The sequence below is a fragment of the Chinchilla lanigera genome, unplaced genomic scaffold (assembly GCF_000276665.1).
Source record: "Chinchilla lanigera isolate Chin_1 unplaced genomic scaffold, ChiLan1.0 scaffold00152, whole genome shotgun sequence".
Lineage (NCBI taxonomy): Eukaryota > Metazoa > Chordata > Mammalia > Rodentia > Chinchillidae > Chinchilla > Chinchilla lanigera.
Window position 1 is genome coordinate 1,879,584 of NW_004955553.1, and position 18,609 is coordinate 1,898,192.

Below are 18,609 nucleotides of genomic sequence, written 5' to 3' on the forward strand. Positions count from 1 at the left end.
CCAACGCGGGGAGGCATGGCAGAGGGGCATCACAGAGGAGAAACAGCCCATGGCAGGCAGAAGGCTGCAAAGCAGTGAAGTAGCAAAGCAGCAGCCCGCCTCTCCCTTTCATCTCTTCCAAACCACCCACCTTTTGGATGGTGCCACCCACACCCAGGGAGGACCTTCCATTATCCACAGCCAGAACTGTGCTCAGCCAATCAGTGGACTAATTTAATAATCGCACCCTTCATCCCAGCATCACACACCCTAGATCCAGCCACCTCTGAAAAGCCCCACCTGTGACTACATGAGGCTTTGTGGGGACATCTAGATACAAACCATAAACCTTGGAAAAGGTATGGGGTTTCTTCTTTTATTAAGGTAAGAGATTTTAATCAGTGAATGTAGAGGCTGGGCCATGGGAGGTGATAAAGTCAATGGCACTGAATGGCAGGAGGCTTGTGGGAAGTAGACAGGCCTTAGGAAGTATGGGGTTTAGATTTCACAAAATGTAGATAACGGGGAGCTGTTGAGGATTTGAGTGGGAAGAAGTGTGTGAGGAGTGCACTGGGCAGTGGGCCTTAAAGGTAGGAAGAGTGAACTGATAGAGGGTTTTGTGGTGGTTTTGTTTCTTGATACTGAGGATTGAACCCAGGATTCCTTTACGATGCACTACATCCCCAGCCCCTCCCCGTTTTTTGGAGACAGGGTCTCTGTATCAGTGCTAATGTACAGTATACATAGTATAAATATGTAAGGATCTGCAAGGTAGGCTTACAATGGCCGCCTGCAGAGTCAGGTATGGAAGAGCCTAAGAATCCAGTCAAAGGCCAAAGGCCTGGAGCTCACTGCAGTGGCCCATGTGAGTCTGAATCAGGAGGCCAAAGGGTCTGCACTGGAAGGCTGAGAAGTCTGCACTGGAAGCCAGGAGATGACATCTAAGGTGAAGGTGAAGACTGGAGCTCCTCCAAGGAAACAGAAACGAGCCTTCCTTCTTCATTCCTCTTTTCATTTTCTGCAGGCTCTAAGCCTATTGGATGGTGCCATTCACCCAGAGTGGTTCTTCTGTGTTCAGTAAGGGCATTTCTTACTCAAACTGACAGCAGCGAACTATCACGGTCTCAAGTCACTGATTTGCCCAAGCTGGGCTCAAACTTATAATCCTGTTTCAACCTCCCAGAGTGCTGGGGTTCCAGACATGCACCTGCATGTCCAGCTCAGGAAGCAATTTTGTAATCCTCTGGGTGAGGGGACAAGTACCCAGGCTGACATAACATTAGTAAATTACGAGTATATATGAACTTCTTAGAATGTTCTACATTATTTTTATCTGTTTCTTTCATTTGATAATTACTGCATGGTGGTGTCCAAATGCCAGATAATGAAATATAGTTGTATCTACCCTGTAGTAGTATGTACAATGGAGTCCAGAAAAGGAGAGAAAGACATTTATGAGTGACTTTGGCAAAACAGAAGGTGTGGAATACAGGCTCCTGGTCTCCAAGGGCTCAGTCTAGGAGAAGGCTGCAGCTCAGAGGCAGGGCATGCAGCATGCATTGGTTCATTCAGTAATTCAGGCACACTCACTGGGTAATGAAGTGAGGAATCCACTACTGAGCTAGACCAAGCCCATTCTGGCGGAGAACTGACATTCCATCAGATGATGATAAAAGCTGAGAAGAAAAACAAGATTCCTGTTAAAGGACCATGACCTAAAGTGTAGTAAGTGATATAAGACTGCGAGGCAAAGGAATGGCTAGCTCCGGATGGAGGGTCGGAGATGTACTTGAGGTTCTTCAAATGGGTCCCAGGTAGAGGAGGAAATGGCCAGCCTAGTGAGACAAAGATGTGTCACTTGGAGCCACCAGAGGGGCCAAGGGCAAGGCTGGGACAGTTGGGACAACTCCTAGGCTTTCCTGTGGCTGGTACTAGGCCACTCCATCTCTGGAGGAGCCAGATTTAAATGCAAGAGCCAAGACATTTGAGGTGGGGAGTGAGGAAAGGTTTAGCCATATAGTTCAGGCTGGCCTTGAACTCACAGGGATCCTCCTGCCTCAGCCTCCCAAGTGCTGGGATTATAGAGGTGTGCCACCACACCAAGACATTAAGATTTTGCTCTCACAGAGGCTGTCAGGAGATGACTGACCTCATGACAGGATGAGGAAAGACCACAGGGAAGAGGATAAGGGTTGGCCGACTGACCTGCATGAGCAGGAAGGGACCAATCCTGGAACAGGGACAGTGGCAACCGGAAATGGGAGAAAATTCAAGCTACTGAAGGATTAGAGGGTAGGACAGTTTGCCTGTGTGTGACTGGAGGATGCTGGGCAAAGTCACCAAGGAGTGGCAGGCTTGGGGCTGGCTGTCTGCAGGAGTTTACTGTGCCGGCCTGGAGAGAAGTGCTAGACCTGTTACAGAAAACAGACCAAATATGGGAAGAAGCAACGCCAAGAAGGTTAGGAAGCAGTTTGTTACACCAGTGGCTTCTGACTAGGATCTCTCCCTGTAGGGAACCTCGTTGGTCTCTCACTATATCCTGGAGAGAAATGGCAGTGGGTATGAGAAAAATAAAGACAAGAGAAAAGAGCTGGGTTGAGTGAAGTTACCTCTTACCTGATGGGAAGGGGACTGACTTCCAAAGGAGGGGCGTTTATTTTATACTCTTGCAAAGTTAGTATCAGGAAAGGTAATGTTGCCTAGCAACTAATGACTGTAATTGTCCAGGTAGGATGCCTTTTTCAATAATGAGGTAGCTTGACTGCTTGAGGCACTCTGGCTCTGTCCTACCCTCACACATCTGACCAATAACAGACTCCAGCAGCTCCCAACATCTCCCAAAGAGTCAGAACCCCCTGACCTGTTGGGTTTCTGGGCTTTTAAAGGGAAAGTGAGCAGGGAGATACATAGGCAGATTTAGTGGATATGATTGGAGGGTTGGGTGACATCAGGTTGCTGAAGGAGCTTGAACATCCCAAGTTATATTGCAAGGCCATCAGTTATACAAAGGCAATAGAGACAGGGTTACACAAAGGAAGAAATGTTTTGCCTGCAGGACACGTCCACTTGCTTTTGGCAGGCATCCTGGGCAGACTTTTATTTAAAATTCTCATTTCCCCCTTCAGGCCCAGAACGGAAAAGAGCCCTGGAAAGAGAAGCAACCTGGAGCTCTACGCTGGGAGATCCACCTACCACCAAGACACCAGCCAGGACTAGTCTTGGGAAAGGTTAGGAGCATGGAGCAGGCAGCGTGAGGGAAAGCAGAGGAACAGTGCCTGGGGATTGGCCCTGGAGCACAAGGCTGACCTGGGAGCCTCTTGGAAGGTACTGGTGGGAAATGAAGGCACTGGGAAAGCACCCAGGTACACAGGGAGATAAAGAGAAAAGAAAGGGCCGGGTCGGGAGCCGACCCTATAAAAAAGGCAAAAGAGGGCCAGGGATTTAGCTCAGTGGCATAAGTACCTGCTTGGCAAACGCAAGGTCCAGAGTTCGATTCCCGATACCAAAAAGAAAAACAAAATAAAAAGGGCAAAAGAATGAACACGGGGGATCTCAAAGACACGATGCTGAGTGAAAGAAGGCAGACTCTACAAAAGATCATGATTCCACTTCGTTAGAATCAGACAAAGCACTTCCGGTGATGGAAGTCCGGAAGCGACTGGTCTGCATGCAGAGGTGGCCAGCGACTCGGCGAGGTCGGAGCCTCCGCAGCGCGATGCTCTGCGTTTGAGGGAAGTGGCAGTGTCCGCGCTGGTACACGTAGACAAGCTCATCGCTGCCACCTTGAGACCTGCACTTACTGCCTGCGTGTTGCGTTCCGATAGCCACTAACTTAAAGGAGGCCATCGGAAAGGCAAGAGGCCGGAGCTACATCCTACATCCACGCGAGCTTCATCCTCCGTTCTTGCTGCCATGGGGGGCGGGAAGACCACTTGTGCAGACAGAAGCAAAGAAGAATGTCCCTGCGTCCCCTTTACCCTGCGAGGTCTCAAATCAGGCACAGCGGAAACTGAACGATGTCCTTGGCTGTGGCTTATGTTTTTACATCTTTCAGATGTATGCGGAGTTTAATAACGTAGTTTAAACGTCTAATCCTTTTTAAAAATGTGTTTATTTTTATAAAATACGAAAAAGAACACATAATAAGTATTACATGCCTATGATATGGGAGCATTGATCTTTTTTTTTTTTGTAGAGGGCTTCCCTTTGCAGTTCAGGCTGGCCTGAAACTCATTTTTTAGCCCAGGCTGACCTGGGACTTACAGCAGTCCTCCTGCCTCAGCCTCTGGAGTGCTGGGATTACAGGTGTGCGTCGCCATACCCTGCAAACTCTAAATTTTAAAGGAAAGAAATATTAGAGTGAAATGTATGTGTTTGTTATTATTATGGCTGGATTTGTGCATTTTCTTATGATGTGAACGATTTTCTGTGCTACAGTGTTCTTGGTTGCTATTTATCCGTTCTCTTTCACTTTCTGCACTATTTTTTCCTAAAATTCTTGAGTGTCCTTGGTTCTTGGAGGTGGACAGAAGGCCCCAGAACGGTGGGCAGAAAGCTCCTGCGAATCCCGGTGCTCAGCGTCTGTGGTGCGGGTCCAGGCGTCCTCCAGGGGTCCGCGGCTCCAGGGTGCGCGGGCCGGGCGGGAGCTGGCGCTGACGGGGGCGCGTGGTCGGTTCCTCGCCCGCCAGCTCAGCCCTGTGGCGCCTGACACAACGCCCAGGAACGCACGCTTCGGGCCGAGCGTCTGAGACTGGGCCTCAGCATCCATTAAAAGAAAAAAGGTAAGGCTATTTTGTCGCAGGCCCCAGTGGCCTAATGGATAAGGCACTGGCCTCCTAAGCCAGGGATTGTGGGTTCGAGTCCCACCTGGGGTACAGGGTCCATTTTTTAGGTTACCTCCCTCACCTTGGAGCTCTAGAGTTGAACCTGGGCTCCCGCTCCACTCACGATGCACAATGGGGGATACCGTTAGGGGAGCTCTCTGGGAATGGGGTCGGGGGTTTGTAGCATCTCGCCTGGGAAAACCCCTCGTAAAGGACAAAGTGTGGTCGACCAGCTTTCGCCTGTGCCGGCCCCCACCATTTTTGCCCAGCTCCTAGGGTCACGACTTGAGTGGAATCTCTTGAGCACAGAGTTCCCAGGACGCCCTAGCTGCGGGCTGCGGTTGGCGAGGGAGCCCCCGGGCCCGGGGCCCGAGACCTGGTTCCAGGGATAAAAGACACTCGGAGCCGGGCGTGGTGGCACACTGCCTCTGCGCTAATCCCAGCCCTCGCGAGGCTGAGGCAGAAGGATCGTTGCGAGTTCGAGGCCAGCCTGGGCTACAAAGTGAGCTCAAAGCCAGACCCTGTCTCAAAAAGACCAAAAAAAAAGAAAACCCCCATTCTTTTAAGCAAAAGGGAGACAGCGCACCATGGGAGTTGGGCCTTGTTTTTTTTTTTTTTTTTCCTCCGGTACCGGGAACCGAACTCATGACCTTGTGCTTGCCAGGCAGGCGCTTTGCCACTGAGCTAAATCCCCAGCCCCCAGTTTCGGCCTTGTTTACGAGGCCAGTGCCTTTCCCACTAGGCCACTGGGGTGCGATAATAAGCTACTTTCAAGTGGCGGGTGATAGCGCGCACCAGGGCACGTGGCCAAAGCCTCCCCGCAGTCGCTGCTCTCCTGGAGCCAGGACCAACCGAAGGGTCGGGCGAGCGCTGCGTTGCGTTTCTGGACGACTAGGCGAAGAGCCTCCGCGTTGGGGCGGGATACGTGCTGCGATCCTAGTTAAAGGGCGATGCAATACGGGTAAGAGAAAGCGCCACGACCGTGTAGGGCGGTGGCGCATCTAGGGGTAAAGAATATATTTGACCGCGAAGGGACTCGAACCCTCAATCTTCTGATCCGAAGTCAGACGCCTTATCCATTAGGCCACGCGGTCAAGCTACTTGCAGAAATGGGGGCAGGGTTGTGGAGTTCGATCCAGGTGTCGCCCTCCACCCTCCTGCTTGTGCAGTGTCGACTTGGGTTGCGCAGGCTGGAGCTGACGCTGTCGCTGCCGGAAGTCACCGGCACTGCGGAGCCGCCAGTAAGCTAGCCCTTCTCGTCATCAAATATGTATCCTTCCTAAACAGATCCTTAAGGAGACCGCGTGGCCTAATGGATAAGGCGTCTGACTTCGGATCAGAAGATTGAGGGTTCGAGTCCCTTCGTGGTCGAAATGTTTTAATCCCGATGATTGGCCCACACCGGATGGCAACCTCTTCCCTTGTTTTAGATGTAGAAAGGCCAGCAGACCCCTGTGGATCTCCACCCTGAAAAGCTGGCGGTGTAAAGTCGGAGAGGGTTTTAGGTCTAGAGCCTTCCGTATGTGACGTCATTACGCAGCCCACGGCGTCACAGTCTAAGAGGCATGTGATCCAGCCGCGTTTTCGTCAAGCCCCAGTGGCCTAATGGATAAGGCACTGGCCTCCTAAGCCAGGGATTGTGGGTTCGAGTCCCATCTGGGGTGAGCTAATAGTAACTTTTCCGTGGTTGTTTTTTTCATTTCTTTCTTTTTTTTTTTTAAGACAGGGTCTTGCTTTATGGCTCAGGAGACAGACACATGAGGCCCCATATTTTGTTGCCTGAGCTGATACCAACAGTTCCCTCCCAAAATGGTTCTGCAAAATGTGTGTTATGTGTGTCCATCACTATAACTTCAAACAGGAGGAAGAACACCAGTCAGCTCCTCCATCAGCGCAGAGGAGCAGGAGAGGGTCAGAGAGCAGGTCTGGGGATCCAAGGGAGGACACCAGGCACACCCCTTGAAGCTCCTCTGGCCTTCAGAGTTTCCAGGAAGCTTTCATATCTATACACAGCAGCCCTGTGTGGTAGGTAGGAAGGTGGCTGATGGAAGAGAAGGAAGAAAAGGTCAAAGAAACACACAAAACGAACCTGTGCTGCTAGAAGCAGAATAGTGTTAACTCTAGGTGGGATGTAGCTTCAGAAGTGTGGATTCTAGGGGCTGGCAACGGTCTGGTTTTTACCTGAACCCGTGTGCTGTCCTTGGGAAAATCCAGAGAGATGAACACTTGTGATCTTCTCACTTTCCCGTCTATGTGTACATATTATCCTCTAGTAAAAATGTTTCCTTTTTTAAAATGTCCTCTTCTGGATATATATAAATATATATATATATAAATTTTTTAATTGAGGATTTTAACTATATATATAAATATATATAAAATTTTTTAAATTGAGGATTTTAACTCAATTGAGGATATATATATAAATATATACATAAATTTTTTTTTAATTGAGGATTTTACCTTCTGTGGAGCTGTAAGTGGGCTTTGGGGAATGGATTCTTCTCATCGTGTGAAATATTTGGAGAAAGATGGCATTGTTTCATCAGATTCTCCCAAGACCTTGATTCAAAACACTTTTTTTTTTTTTCTCTCTTTTTGAGACAAGGTCTAGACATGCCTTGAGCTCACTTTGTAGCCCAGGCTGGTCTCGAAGTCGCAACGATTCTCTTGCCTCAGCCTCCCGAGTGCTGGGATTACAGGGAAGCGTGCGCCACCACGCCCGGCATTCAAAACACTTTAAAACCGAGTGTTCCTTGTACTTTTGTAAAAGAAACAATGGAACAAACTAGAAAGCGGACGCCTCTCGCTTCCCCGGGGCTGGACACAATTCTCTCCAGCACAGTCGCCAGTTCGGACGGATGCTGCCTGTAAGCGAGCGGTGGCATCTCAGCCTGGCCACTCGGGGGCGGCAGCATGTCGCTAGCCTGGACCACAGGAGTCACTGGGTCATTGCTGAGGTTCAGGTGCAGTTCTCCAAACTCTCCTCCAGGCCTGCGCCAAGGGAACCCACATTTCAGTAAGACAGGCCAGTAAACGAGAAAACTAATTTAAAAAATCAAGTATAGAGGTAATGGGAGCCTATTAATTTCATAGTCAGAGAAGGGACATTAGGTCTGGCCCTATGGAGAGGAGCCAGCCACATAAAAAGAAGAAGCTTCCGAGCTGACGACAGCAAAGCGTGATTGACAATCCTGTCGCCCTCAGAAGACCTGCTGAGCCGTGGATACCCCCACCTGCCTCATAGGTTTATGGTGAGGGGTAAATGAGAAATATCTGTGTAAAGCAATTAGGACTTTATAGGGTAAGCACTCAGTCTCTAAAAAGGTTCGCCATCACTGTTCTAGAATCTTCCAGGTCTTTCTGATGTTCCAGTGGAATTGCAAATGCCTGCTGGTAAGGGTGGAATAGGTAGTGCTGAGGATCAAACCCAGGGCTTCACAAATTTGAAGCACATGTTGGAGTACTGAGCTACTCCCCATCCCCGCATCATCATGCACTAAACTGCTGTCTGTCCTGTTATTGAAGGTTTATGTTTGATTCCCTAACGGTTCACATATTACATTTCTTCTCTTCCACTCATGATAAATATTTACGAAGGCTTCTAAATGCCAAGCACAGGGTTAGATATTGGGGAACGTGAATATGACTCGAGTACAGCGCGGTGGTAACTCGTGTCTGAAAATGGAACTTGAAAAGTCAGAGTTTAGCCGGGCGTGGTGGCGCACGCCTGTAATCCCAGCACTCGGGAGGCTGAGGCAGGAGGATTGTTGTGAGTTTGAGGATGGCCTGATCTACAAAGTGAGCTCAAGGCCAGCCTGAACTGCATAGCGAGACCCTGTCTCAAAAGGACCAAAAAAAAGCAAAGTCAGATTTTTTTTTTTTCTTCCAGCAATAAGCAACTTCTCCAGACTTTCTCCTGCCAAGCACATAACCAACACTCTCTCCTCTCCTCAGCCCAAGCAGTGACAGAACACGCAGATGCTGGCCCTGGTAGGCAGGAGCCAGGTTTCCTTTCAAGAAGAAAGGGAACATGAACTGAAGGTGCTGGAGACGATGGAGCAGGTGTGGAGATCTGTGTTTCCCTGTGCTCCCCTCAGCCTCCTCCTCACTCTAAGACCTTTGCCCACCTGTATAAGGTGAGAGGGTGGCAAATAGACCCCTCCATCAGAGTTAGCTTTGAATGACTTCATTTTCCTTTTTATCAACATAAGTGGCCTCCTTTGATTTGGTCATTGGCAAACAAATGAACTTGAGCACATGAGGAAGTGACTGTTAATACTGGCACTCCACAAAGAATGTTCTAGAGCAGTGATGACATGCCTGTGATATGCGTGCCACAGTGGGCATGCAGAGCCCTCTCTGTCCTCAAGCAAGCCACAGCATCCCAGCAGCCAAGCACCAGATAACAGTTGTTTTTTCTAAACTAAAACCTCAGGGCCAGGCATGGTGGCGACCTCCTGTAATCCTAGCACTCAGGAGGCTGAGGCAGGAGGATTGTTGTAAATCTGAGACCAGCCTGGTCCACGAAGTGAGCTTAAGGCCAGGCTGAACTGCATAGTGAGACCCTGTCTCAGAAAGACATAATAAATAAATAAATAAATATTTAACAAAAATAAATTAAAACCCCAGTATTTGGGTTTCATTGCCGTGTTGGCATTTTTTTTGGGGGGGGTGTCTTTTTGTCTTTTTGAGACAGGGTCTCACTATGCAGTTCAGACTGGCCTTGAGATCACTTTGTAGCCCAGGCTGGCCTTGAACTCGCAACAATCCTCCCGCTTCAGCCTCCCAAGGGCTGGGATTACAGCCCACTTTTTGATAAATAAGTGGCTTTTGGATTGCAGTTTGGGCACTCGGTTTCTGAAATGGTTTGCCATCACTGTTCTAGAATCTTCCAGGTCTTTCTGAGTTCTAGTGGGAATAGGAATTGCAAATGCCTGCTGGTAAGGGTGGAGTAGGAGGTATGGTTAGCAATTCCACTGTGACTGTCAGTGGGGTGAGAACCTCACTGAGAGGTGGATGGTGGGAAGGCAGGGCAGTAGAATAATCATTATGCTTTCTGAAAGCATTATCACTGTATGGCCCAGGCTCCTCTGGCCACAGCCTGAATAATGGATTGCGGATGAGTGAGAGTAGAGGCCGGGAGACCACTTACGGGGAAATGGAATGGTTTGAAGGGGAAATTACCAAGATCTACACAGAATGGCACCAGAGGAAGGACAACCCATACACTGTCCCAAGGCTCGCTTCTCAGCTAACTGGTATAAATCCAAGTCCAAATCAGGACAACATGCAGCCTTTTGATACTGAGTCTCTTCTACCTCTATTAAGCTCATGCTGCCTTCCCTTCCCAGCACCATTAACTTATTGAAAATGAGGTAGTTTTCCTGTAGCATATCCCACATTGTAGATTTATCTGCTTCTTTCTTCATGGTGTCATTTAACCTGTTCCTCATAGATATTTCCTCTAAACTGGAATCTAGTTTTCAAAATAGTGATTTTTTTTAACGTAATTTTTTCAGTTATTGGAATACTTCGTAAAGAATTTCCCTTTTCAAGTTGTGCTATTTATCTTGAAATACAGTTGTTCAAAAGCCTGATAAATGCTTGTATTTTCCTTCAATTACTGTTTATAGTATAGTAAGTTAGCACCCCTAGTATATCCAACCAAGCCAAAGATGATCAGCTTATACTGATTTGGGACTGTCCAGTTTAAATTGTACTTCATATAGAGGTCTTTACTGATTCAATCTTCAGTTATGTTTACTTGTGTTATTTTGTGTTTTTAGTTTTTTGAGACAAGGTCTCACTGTATGGCCCAGGCTGATCTTGAACTATTTTGAACTTGTGCTCATCCTCCTGCCTCGGCCTCCCAAGTACTGGGATTACAGGCAAACACAACTGGCTGTTTGTTTCTGTTGATGCTATTTCTGTTTTCACTAAACTCTGTAAGTTGCTGTGGAGGACCACCTGGGCAACTCTCCTTGAAGGAGGGACAGTTGTCTCCATTTTGGCCAAACCTGACCCTATTTCCGTGTAGTGATATGTACAGAGCTGGCTGGGACTTTTCCTCATCCCTTCGGTTGGCTTTAAGCAATGCACGTTGGTCCAGCCGAGGTGCTGGAGGTAGTCTTTGAAGACAGCAGGCAGTGTTTGCCTGGATCCCCCGTTGTTCCCACATGTGACCCTAGATGAGGCGGGATGAAGAGCCAAAGCTCCATGCTGTCGGCTAGGATTGATTCTCGAGATAGAGGCTATGACTTCCTGACACATCAGAGCTGAAGCACCAACACCAAAACATTAAGATATCTCAGTTGTGCTGTGCAGATTACTCTTTCTGCATATCCTTCTCTGCCTATTGCAGAGATAATTTCAGGCCTCCTACCTAGCCCGGCTCACAGCACTCACCTACTTCCTGTGATTCTCAGTCGCTCATCCTCAAGCCACTCCTTTCTTCACGAATTAGTAAAACTCAGGTTTGGCCTTGGTTGAGGCCTTTGTTCCGCACAGCCATCGTCATGGCTGTAGGGCTAAACCCCAAGCAGTAACCCCAGACCACTAGAACAGGCAGGGCTGAAGCAAACAACAGCATTATGTTTATTTCTGACTGGGTGGGGCCAGGCCAAGGGCAAAAAGACCATTGGCCCCCAACAAACGAAGAGGATATGCTTTATAAGGGAGTTTAAGCAGGGGAGAGGGGGGTCCCTCCGAGGGAGACGGACCATTTTAAGTTTGCGGGGGTCTGGTGCCTCTGGCAGGAAGCACAGGATAACACCGGCATTTTGCTGACTTAGAGTGGCGTTCTGTAGACTTACGGGATTTCCTGTAAGCCTGAGAACTGACCTTATTATTTATTTCGGTCTCTTGGCTGGATAAAGGTTTTCTATTTGAACAAACTGGTCTGTTGGGGTTTTTTTCTCTTCAACGTGGGTGGGGTCCAATGTGGAGGATCTAACAGCGGCTGGACTTAGGGCCCCTTGGCTCCCCACTACTACATATATGCCTTAGGATCTTTATTCTCACCATGGGTTGCACTGGAGGTGGTAAGACTGGAATTAGCTCACTAGAATTCCAATAACTTTTCCATGGGATTACAAATATAAACTTCCGGGGCCACAAGGAGGATCGGGAAGGGCTCTCTATAACTTGCTGTAATTTATTTTCCCTCTCTTAAATCATAATCCTATTTTACTTACGGTTAACTTTATTTTTCAAATGTAAAATTAGGGTGTGGGGACGTCACCTAGTGGTAGAGCATGAGGGTAGTATGTGCAAAACACTGGGTGACTCCTAGAACCCAAAGAATAACTAAATGTAAAAAACTCAATGTGTGTGCAATTCAATAATGCCTTATAATCTAGAAGAGTACTCTAGCCCCGTCTTCACGCCTTGACTGAGAAGCTGAACCCAGCCAGTCACTGTTGTGTCTTACAGGAAACCCTCCCACAGCTCCCTTAGAAGCTAGGGGTGCCTCCCTTCATGCTACCATACTTCCACAGGACTCCTGTGGAGGCCTTCTTTGATCAGCATGAGTTCCAACCATGCTCAAGTAAACTGGATTTACTTTGGGAGTCTCCATGTTTTCACTTGGCTGTTGTCTGAATCCTTAGATCTTCTGCTCGATGGCTGGGTGCCAGGCCAGTGACTCAGCTGTCTGCAGAGCACTCATTTTTCTGTTTTGGACATTAAAGGCACAGCCACCACTGAAGGTCTCCATCCAATCGGACTGTATGACTAATCAGCTTCAGGGGCAGCAGCCCCTGCCTTACTACCTCCCAGAGGCGGCCTGTGTCCCGCCTACAAATCAGGAGGGATGGCCCGTCTCTCATTGCTTACATTACCACAGCACTGACTTTGCAGGAGTTATCAGCCAACACTGCTTTTCTCCAATAGAATCCATCTGTAGTATTTGCAAAAATAGCAGGCTTGGGGGCTGGGGATTTAGCTCAGCGGCACAGTGCCTGCCTGGCAAGGTTGTGGGTTCGATTCCCAGTGCCGGAAAAGAACAACAAAAAAATAGCAGGTTTGGATTTGGTTTTGTTGAGACAGGGTCTTGCTATGTAGTTCAGGCTGACCTTGAATTCATGGTGATACTCCTCTACCTCAGCCTCTGGAGCCACCACGTAGGGCCAGCTTTTGATCTGTGTGCTACCTTTCATATGCACGCCTTTCCTATAGGACATAAGCCAAATGGTTTTGCTTAGATATCCAGATACTTCCCAGGTTGTCTTATTTCTCATTATAATCCCAATGGTTTTTTGTTGGTTTTTTTTTGAGACAGGGTCTAGCTATGCAGTTCAGGCTGAACTTGAGCTCACTTTGTAGTCAAGGCTGGCCTGGAACTTGCAACGATCCTCCTGCCTCAGCCTTCCAAGTGAATCCCAATGCTTTTAAATGAGAAAATTAAAGTCCTGAAACAGTAAACAATTAGCCTAAAAACACCAATTACATGGTAGGCATACTAGCTCTTTTGATTTCTTTTTTTTGGTTTTTCTCCGGTACCGGGAACCGAACTCACGACCTTGCGCTTGCCAGGCAGGCGCTTTTGCCGCTGAGCTAAATCCCCAGCCCCTAGCTCTTTTGATTTCAATGGCAACTCTTCGCACCACCTTGACTGATTTTATTTTTAAAACTTTCTTGAGATGGGCCTTACTATGTTGCCTAGGCTGGTTGCAAACTCTTGAACTCAGGTGATCCTCCTGCATCAGCTTGAGTAGCTGAAGCTATACATATGCGCCACAGTGCTCAGCTTCTAGTAGGAATTTTAAAACTAAATGGAGTTAAAATTGTTTTTCTGAGTTCAAATACAAACACTTGTAATAGTTAACTTTTAAGTTTCCTGTTTCTTTCCGGACTTAAAAACTGCAGTATAAAAAAAAGCCAGGCCACTGGGCATGGTGGTTCACACTTATAATCCCAGCATTTGGGAGATGGAGGCAGGATTGCTACAAGTTTAAGGCCAGCCTGGCCTACACAGTGAGGTCAAGGTCAGCCTGACTGACATAGCAAGACCCTGCCTCAAAAAGCCTAAAACCAAAAACCAGGCTTTGCTCTCATACCTGCAATCTGGACAGTAGTTCTACTAAAGACGTGCAGAAGGGAACACCTCCTTAGCACCAGCAGTTTGAATATGAGGAGTTCAAGAGCCTCAGCAAGATAATCCCTCTTTACCATATTCCAGGGAACTACACTATCATGGGCCCTGTTGTTTTTGATTGAAATTTAGCAGCCTTGAGGCCTCAGTCATTGGCTGTACACATCCTGATTGCTACAGGACTGGCCCAACACACGTTTAGGCACCTTTTCACCTTAACAAAATGCCCAATTCCAGTGAGGCCACCTCAGATGAAAGGTTTAACTATATTAACCAGTGAGGTCACATGCCCAGAATTATATATTTTTTATTTTTAACATCCAGAGTTTGTAATGTAAGGGCCAGAGCTCTCTCCAACACTCAAATTTATAAATTCTCAATTGGCTGATGAGGCCAATAGGGATACTTCTTCTTGTCTAATCTGGTTTCTGGGAAGGCTTCATTCAAGTCCTCCTCGGTCATCTGATCAAATGGAATCATGTTATTCATTTTCTCCAGCTGGAAAGAACAGAAGTGTGTTAGTAAAGGAACAGTGCCGTGGAGATGTACAACGAGAATCTAAGGCAGGGGACTGCCAATGAATGAGAGCTGTGTGGCTATGCCAGGAAGGAAACGCACCATGGGCATGTACCAGGCATCCTTACCTTTTTCTCATACTCCACAATCCGGGCCTTCGAGAGAGACACAAACTCAGCACAACTTTTCACCTTTAAGAAAAGAGAAAAATTCTGTTCTGAAACCAAGTTAAGCCCAGACCCTGGGGCTCCCAAGACATGATGGGGGCTCCCGCCTGCCTTGGCTTTCCTGCTGCCTTGACTGTGGAGGCATTTTAGGAGGCGAATCACAGCTTTTCCAGTTATCCACAAAGACATGCAGGCAGAATAGCGTAGGGAACCCCTTCTCATTAGGGCCGGGCACTGAGTGGTCAGGACAAGCCCTGTGACCACCAAGCCAGCCTTCTCTTCGGTGGAACCGTCTGGGTCTGCAGTGCTTTTAAGCAAATAGGCATCTGAATACAGCTTGGGTAATTCTTCTACCTAATTCCAATTCCTCAATTGTTTTTTCAGTTTTGTTGCAGTCTAACTGCCATATGATACTACGAGCGCCATTTGATTTACACGTCCACCTGTGAAACCACGACCACCTTCAAAGTAGTGGACACATTATCACTCTTCTTCCCATCCCAGGCAAGCACTGTCACTACAGATGAGCTACAGTCTCTAGAGATTTAAACAAGTGCAATCATATGGTATGCACTTTTCTCCTGTTCGCTTCTTATACTCAGCATAATAATTTTACATTTATTAACAGTTGATTCCTTTCTATTACTGTCAACTCCTTAATTTGTAACTTAATTCACTTTGCCTTATCCTAGTTGCTAGAAAATACAAAACTGTCGCTAGTTTTTTTAGGTCTTCTTGAGATAGGGTCTTGCTATGCAGTTCAGGCTGGCTTTGAGCTCACTTTGTAGCCCAGGCTGGTCTTGAACTCGCAACAATCCTCCTGCCTCAGACTCCTGAATGCTGGGATTACAGGCATGCACCACCACACCTGGCTAAAACTGTCACTATTTTTGTTTGTTTTGTTTTGTTTTGTTTGGTGGTACTGGGAATCGAACTCATGACCTCACGCTTGCAAGACATAAAACTGTCACTATTAAGAAAAATTTTATGGACCATGCTTGTAATCCCAGTACTCAGGAGGCTGAGGCAGGAGGATCGCCACAAGGATCGCCACAAGTTTAAGGCCAGCCTGAGTTACCTAGCAAGACCCTGTCTCAAAAAAGACCAAAAAACTGTTTAGAATACTTAGGAGCATCACTGGATCTACAGATGGCAGGAGAGGAGAGGGAGAAGAGATGGGAAGTAAAAAAGAATAAAGATGTGTTATGGACATGTACCAACTTACCACAATGAATGTAATCATTATGTAGTACAAACATGTACTAATAAAAATGAAAGTAATTTTTTAAAAAGGAGCAGCAACCACTTACATCTTCCTTTTCTTCAGCATCCACCAGGGAAGTGTATTTATCCTCTGGCACAGGAACTTTCAGGGCATTAAACTACAAACAGAGACAGGTGCGTTGTTACCAATACACCCAGGAGTCTAAAGAAAGGGTTCAAAGCTGTTATTCTCTACAGGTCGTATTAAAACACATTCTCCATCCCAAGAGGAAACTGCACTATTAAGGTTTCCTGCATCTCCAGTGTTGTTTTGTTTTGTTTTGTTTTCTTCCGGTACTGGGAATCAAACTCATGACCTCATGCTTGCTAGGCAGGCACTGTGCCCTTGAGCTAAATCCCCAGCCCCATCTCCAGTGTAGTGTAGTGAAAAGAATATTTTACTGGGAAAAGCAGCAGCCAAGCATGGTGGCACATGCCTGTACTTCCATCATTCAGGAGGTTGAGGCAGGAGGACTGCAATGAGTTTGAGGCCAGCCTGAACTATATAGCAAGACCTTGTCTCAAAAACAAAACAAAAAAAAACAGAGAGAGAGAGAAGCAACAGGGTTTTCTCAGCCATTTTACTAACTCAGGACCTTAAGAAATTCTGTATTACAGTAAGCTTCTGTTTTCTCAACTGGAATTCCACCCTCCGCCAAACAAAACAAAACAGGTAGACTTAGCACCTCATATTCTAAAGAATTCTAAAGAAATTCTCATTTTCTTCATTAACACTGCCTGGCACAAACTAGCCCCTCCATAAGCATCTTCCAATGAACAGACAAATTAAAGTTTGCTATTGAAACTTAATGTATATCAAAGGAGGATGGGTACATAAGAAATTACAGCTGTTAGGGATGGGAAAAAAAAGAGTAGAGAAAGGAAAATAGTAGAACAGTAGAAAAGCTGTTAGGTGGTACCAGAGAGAGATAGGTGGGCGGCTAAAAATGAACTCAAGAAGAGCTAGAGAGAACTTTTAACTTGACAGTCCTCTGACCCCCAGGAGCAAGGCCATATAATACTGCTGCATGAAGACACCTTGAATTGTCTGTGTCTAGTCACCATTAAAACCTACCACTGCAAGGCCTTTGGCCACATCGCCCCTGAACTTCCTTTGGGATCTAGGTGTTAAGGGATCTATGCTGTGGCTGTCACCTTGAATATGGAATTCCGTACCTTCTCACCACACCGCTAGACCAGTGCTTTAGCTATCGTCAGTCTTACCTTCTTTTCAAAGTCATCCACCAAGCCTGCCTTGGCCACATTGGCCTTGTAGTAAGCCCAGTCAATCACCGGTGGTTTCTCAGACAGAGCTGTCAACCTGCTCACAGAGAAAAACGAAAGTTAGGACTGTTCCATGTACAAGAGAAAATTCCCACAGAATTTCTTAATTCTTTATTCCTATGGCCTAGAGTATCATCACACATTTCTTTTGTAGCACTATCATGAAAATGGAAAACAGCAACAAAACCAAAAAAAAAAAAAAAACCAAACAAACTTTTATTTGAAAAATGGGTGATTTATTTTTTGTCAGATTATCAGGAATTGCTATGTGATTCTAAAACACTGACCCCAGATTTGGTACCAAGTGTAGAGCCCCCTCTGAGAAACATACTGACCTGGAGCTGAGGGTCTCATTCCAGGCCTTCAGAGAGTTAGCAACAGCCTTTTGGTTTGCAGGTACAATCTCCCCAAAAGCTATCCAGTCAATGGCTTTTAGAGCAAGTTTTCGCCCAGCCATCTTGGGATCCTGGAAAATAAAATGAGTCAAATCAAAACAGTGCTCTTGGAGCATCATCTGAAGAAGGGCATTTAGCAATATATAAGTCTTTAAGAAAGAGATCATGCCAGGTGTGTGGTACATGACTGTACTCCTAAAACTTGAGAGGCGAAGACAGAGGCAGGAGGATAGATGTAAGTCTGAGGCCAGCCTACACTACAGAAAGAATTCATGGCCAGCCTGAATTACATATTGAGACCCTGTCTCAAAAAAAGAAAACAACAACAAAAAAGAAAAACATCAGCACCCTTTGAGCAATTGGAGGTCTACTTATCCAGCAGAGAAATTAAAATTACTCAGTCAGAAAAGGAAAATGGTTTCAAGCTGTGTAACCTGAAATACAAATACAGTATATTCTTTCCCACTAGACAGCGCACCCACTATCCCCCAACTCCTTAAAAGTCCAGCTCTCTACTTTTTCCTCTCCATGTCTTTGGAAGTATCCACCCCGACTGCTTTATTCACGGATTCTCCAGGTACCTAGCACATGGCACATACTGAAATTTTAACAAGGTTTAAACAGAGCACACTGTGACAGTTTCCTCATCTAAAAACTGAGTATCAACTCAGCTCAGAAGGCCACTGAGATTATCAAATGAAACTGTATACATCAATTCACAGTATAGTTCCACACAAATTTAAGAAGCTGTTTGTTCCTTCCCTACCAGACTGGTCATACACTTGAACCTTCTTACTCATGTCTGATTATCTCTCACAACCTTTTCCCTGCACTTGAAGAGGCATTCAAAACATATGTGAACGCGAGAAGGTGGAAAGCAGTTGCAGCCTTTAAACCAAAACAAACTACAGGAAAAATAGTCAACTTAAACAAAAGATCTGAGTCACATATCAGAACACTGCAAAGCCAAAGGTCTCTACAAGCTGTGGATTCCAAGGGAGGACAAAATCTTCCTCCGGATCTTAAACAGAAAGATATCCAACATCTGCCCCCTCCTTCCTTTCCTTCTCAGGATCGTTTGTCTCCTG

General features: G+C 46.6%; 1 protein-coding gene and 4 non-coding genes across 5 annotated transcripts; 3 read left to right on the forward strand and 2 right to left on the reverse strand.

Annotated features, from left to right (window-relative positions):
• Positions 1-4,780: 4,780 nt before the first annotated feature.
• Positions 4,781-4,853, forward strand: Trnar-ccu. Its single transcript has one exon. It is a non-coding gene; the product is annotated as a tRNA-Arg (tRNA).
• Positions 4,854-5,823: 970 nt separating this feature from the next.
• Trnar-ucg lies at positions 5,824-5,896 on the reverse strand. Its single transcript has one exon. It is a non-coding gene; the product is annotated as a tRNA-Arg (tRNA).
• Positions 5,897-6,100: 204 nt separating this feature from the next.
• Trnar-ucg lies at positions 6,101-6,173 on the forward strand. The gene has a single exon. It is a non-coding gene; the product is annotated as a tRNA-Arg (tRNA).
• Positions 6,174-6,393: 220 nt separating this feature from the next.
• Trnar-ccu lies at positions 6,394-6,466 on the forward strand. Its single transcript has one exon. It is a non-coding gene; the product is annotated as a tRNA-Arg (tRNA).
• A 7,717-nt stretch (positions 6,467-14,183) lies between these two features.
• On the reverse strand, positions 14,184-17,592 carry Atp5h (ATP synthase, H+ transporting, mitochondrial Fo complex, subunit d; the record flags this gene model as incomplete). Its single annotated transcript, XM_005412268.2, is given in 5 exon segments — positions 14,184-14,394; positions 14,541-14,603; positions 15,890-15,961; positions 17,067-17,163; positions 17,462-17,592. Coding segments are annotated over 5 exon segments (486 nt in total). The 3' UTR covers positions 14,184-14,262.
• Positions 17,593-18,609: the final 1,017 nt, after the last annotated feature.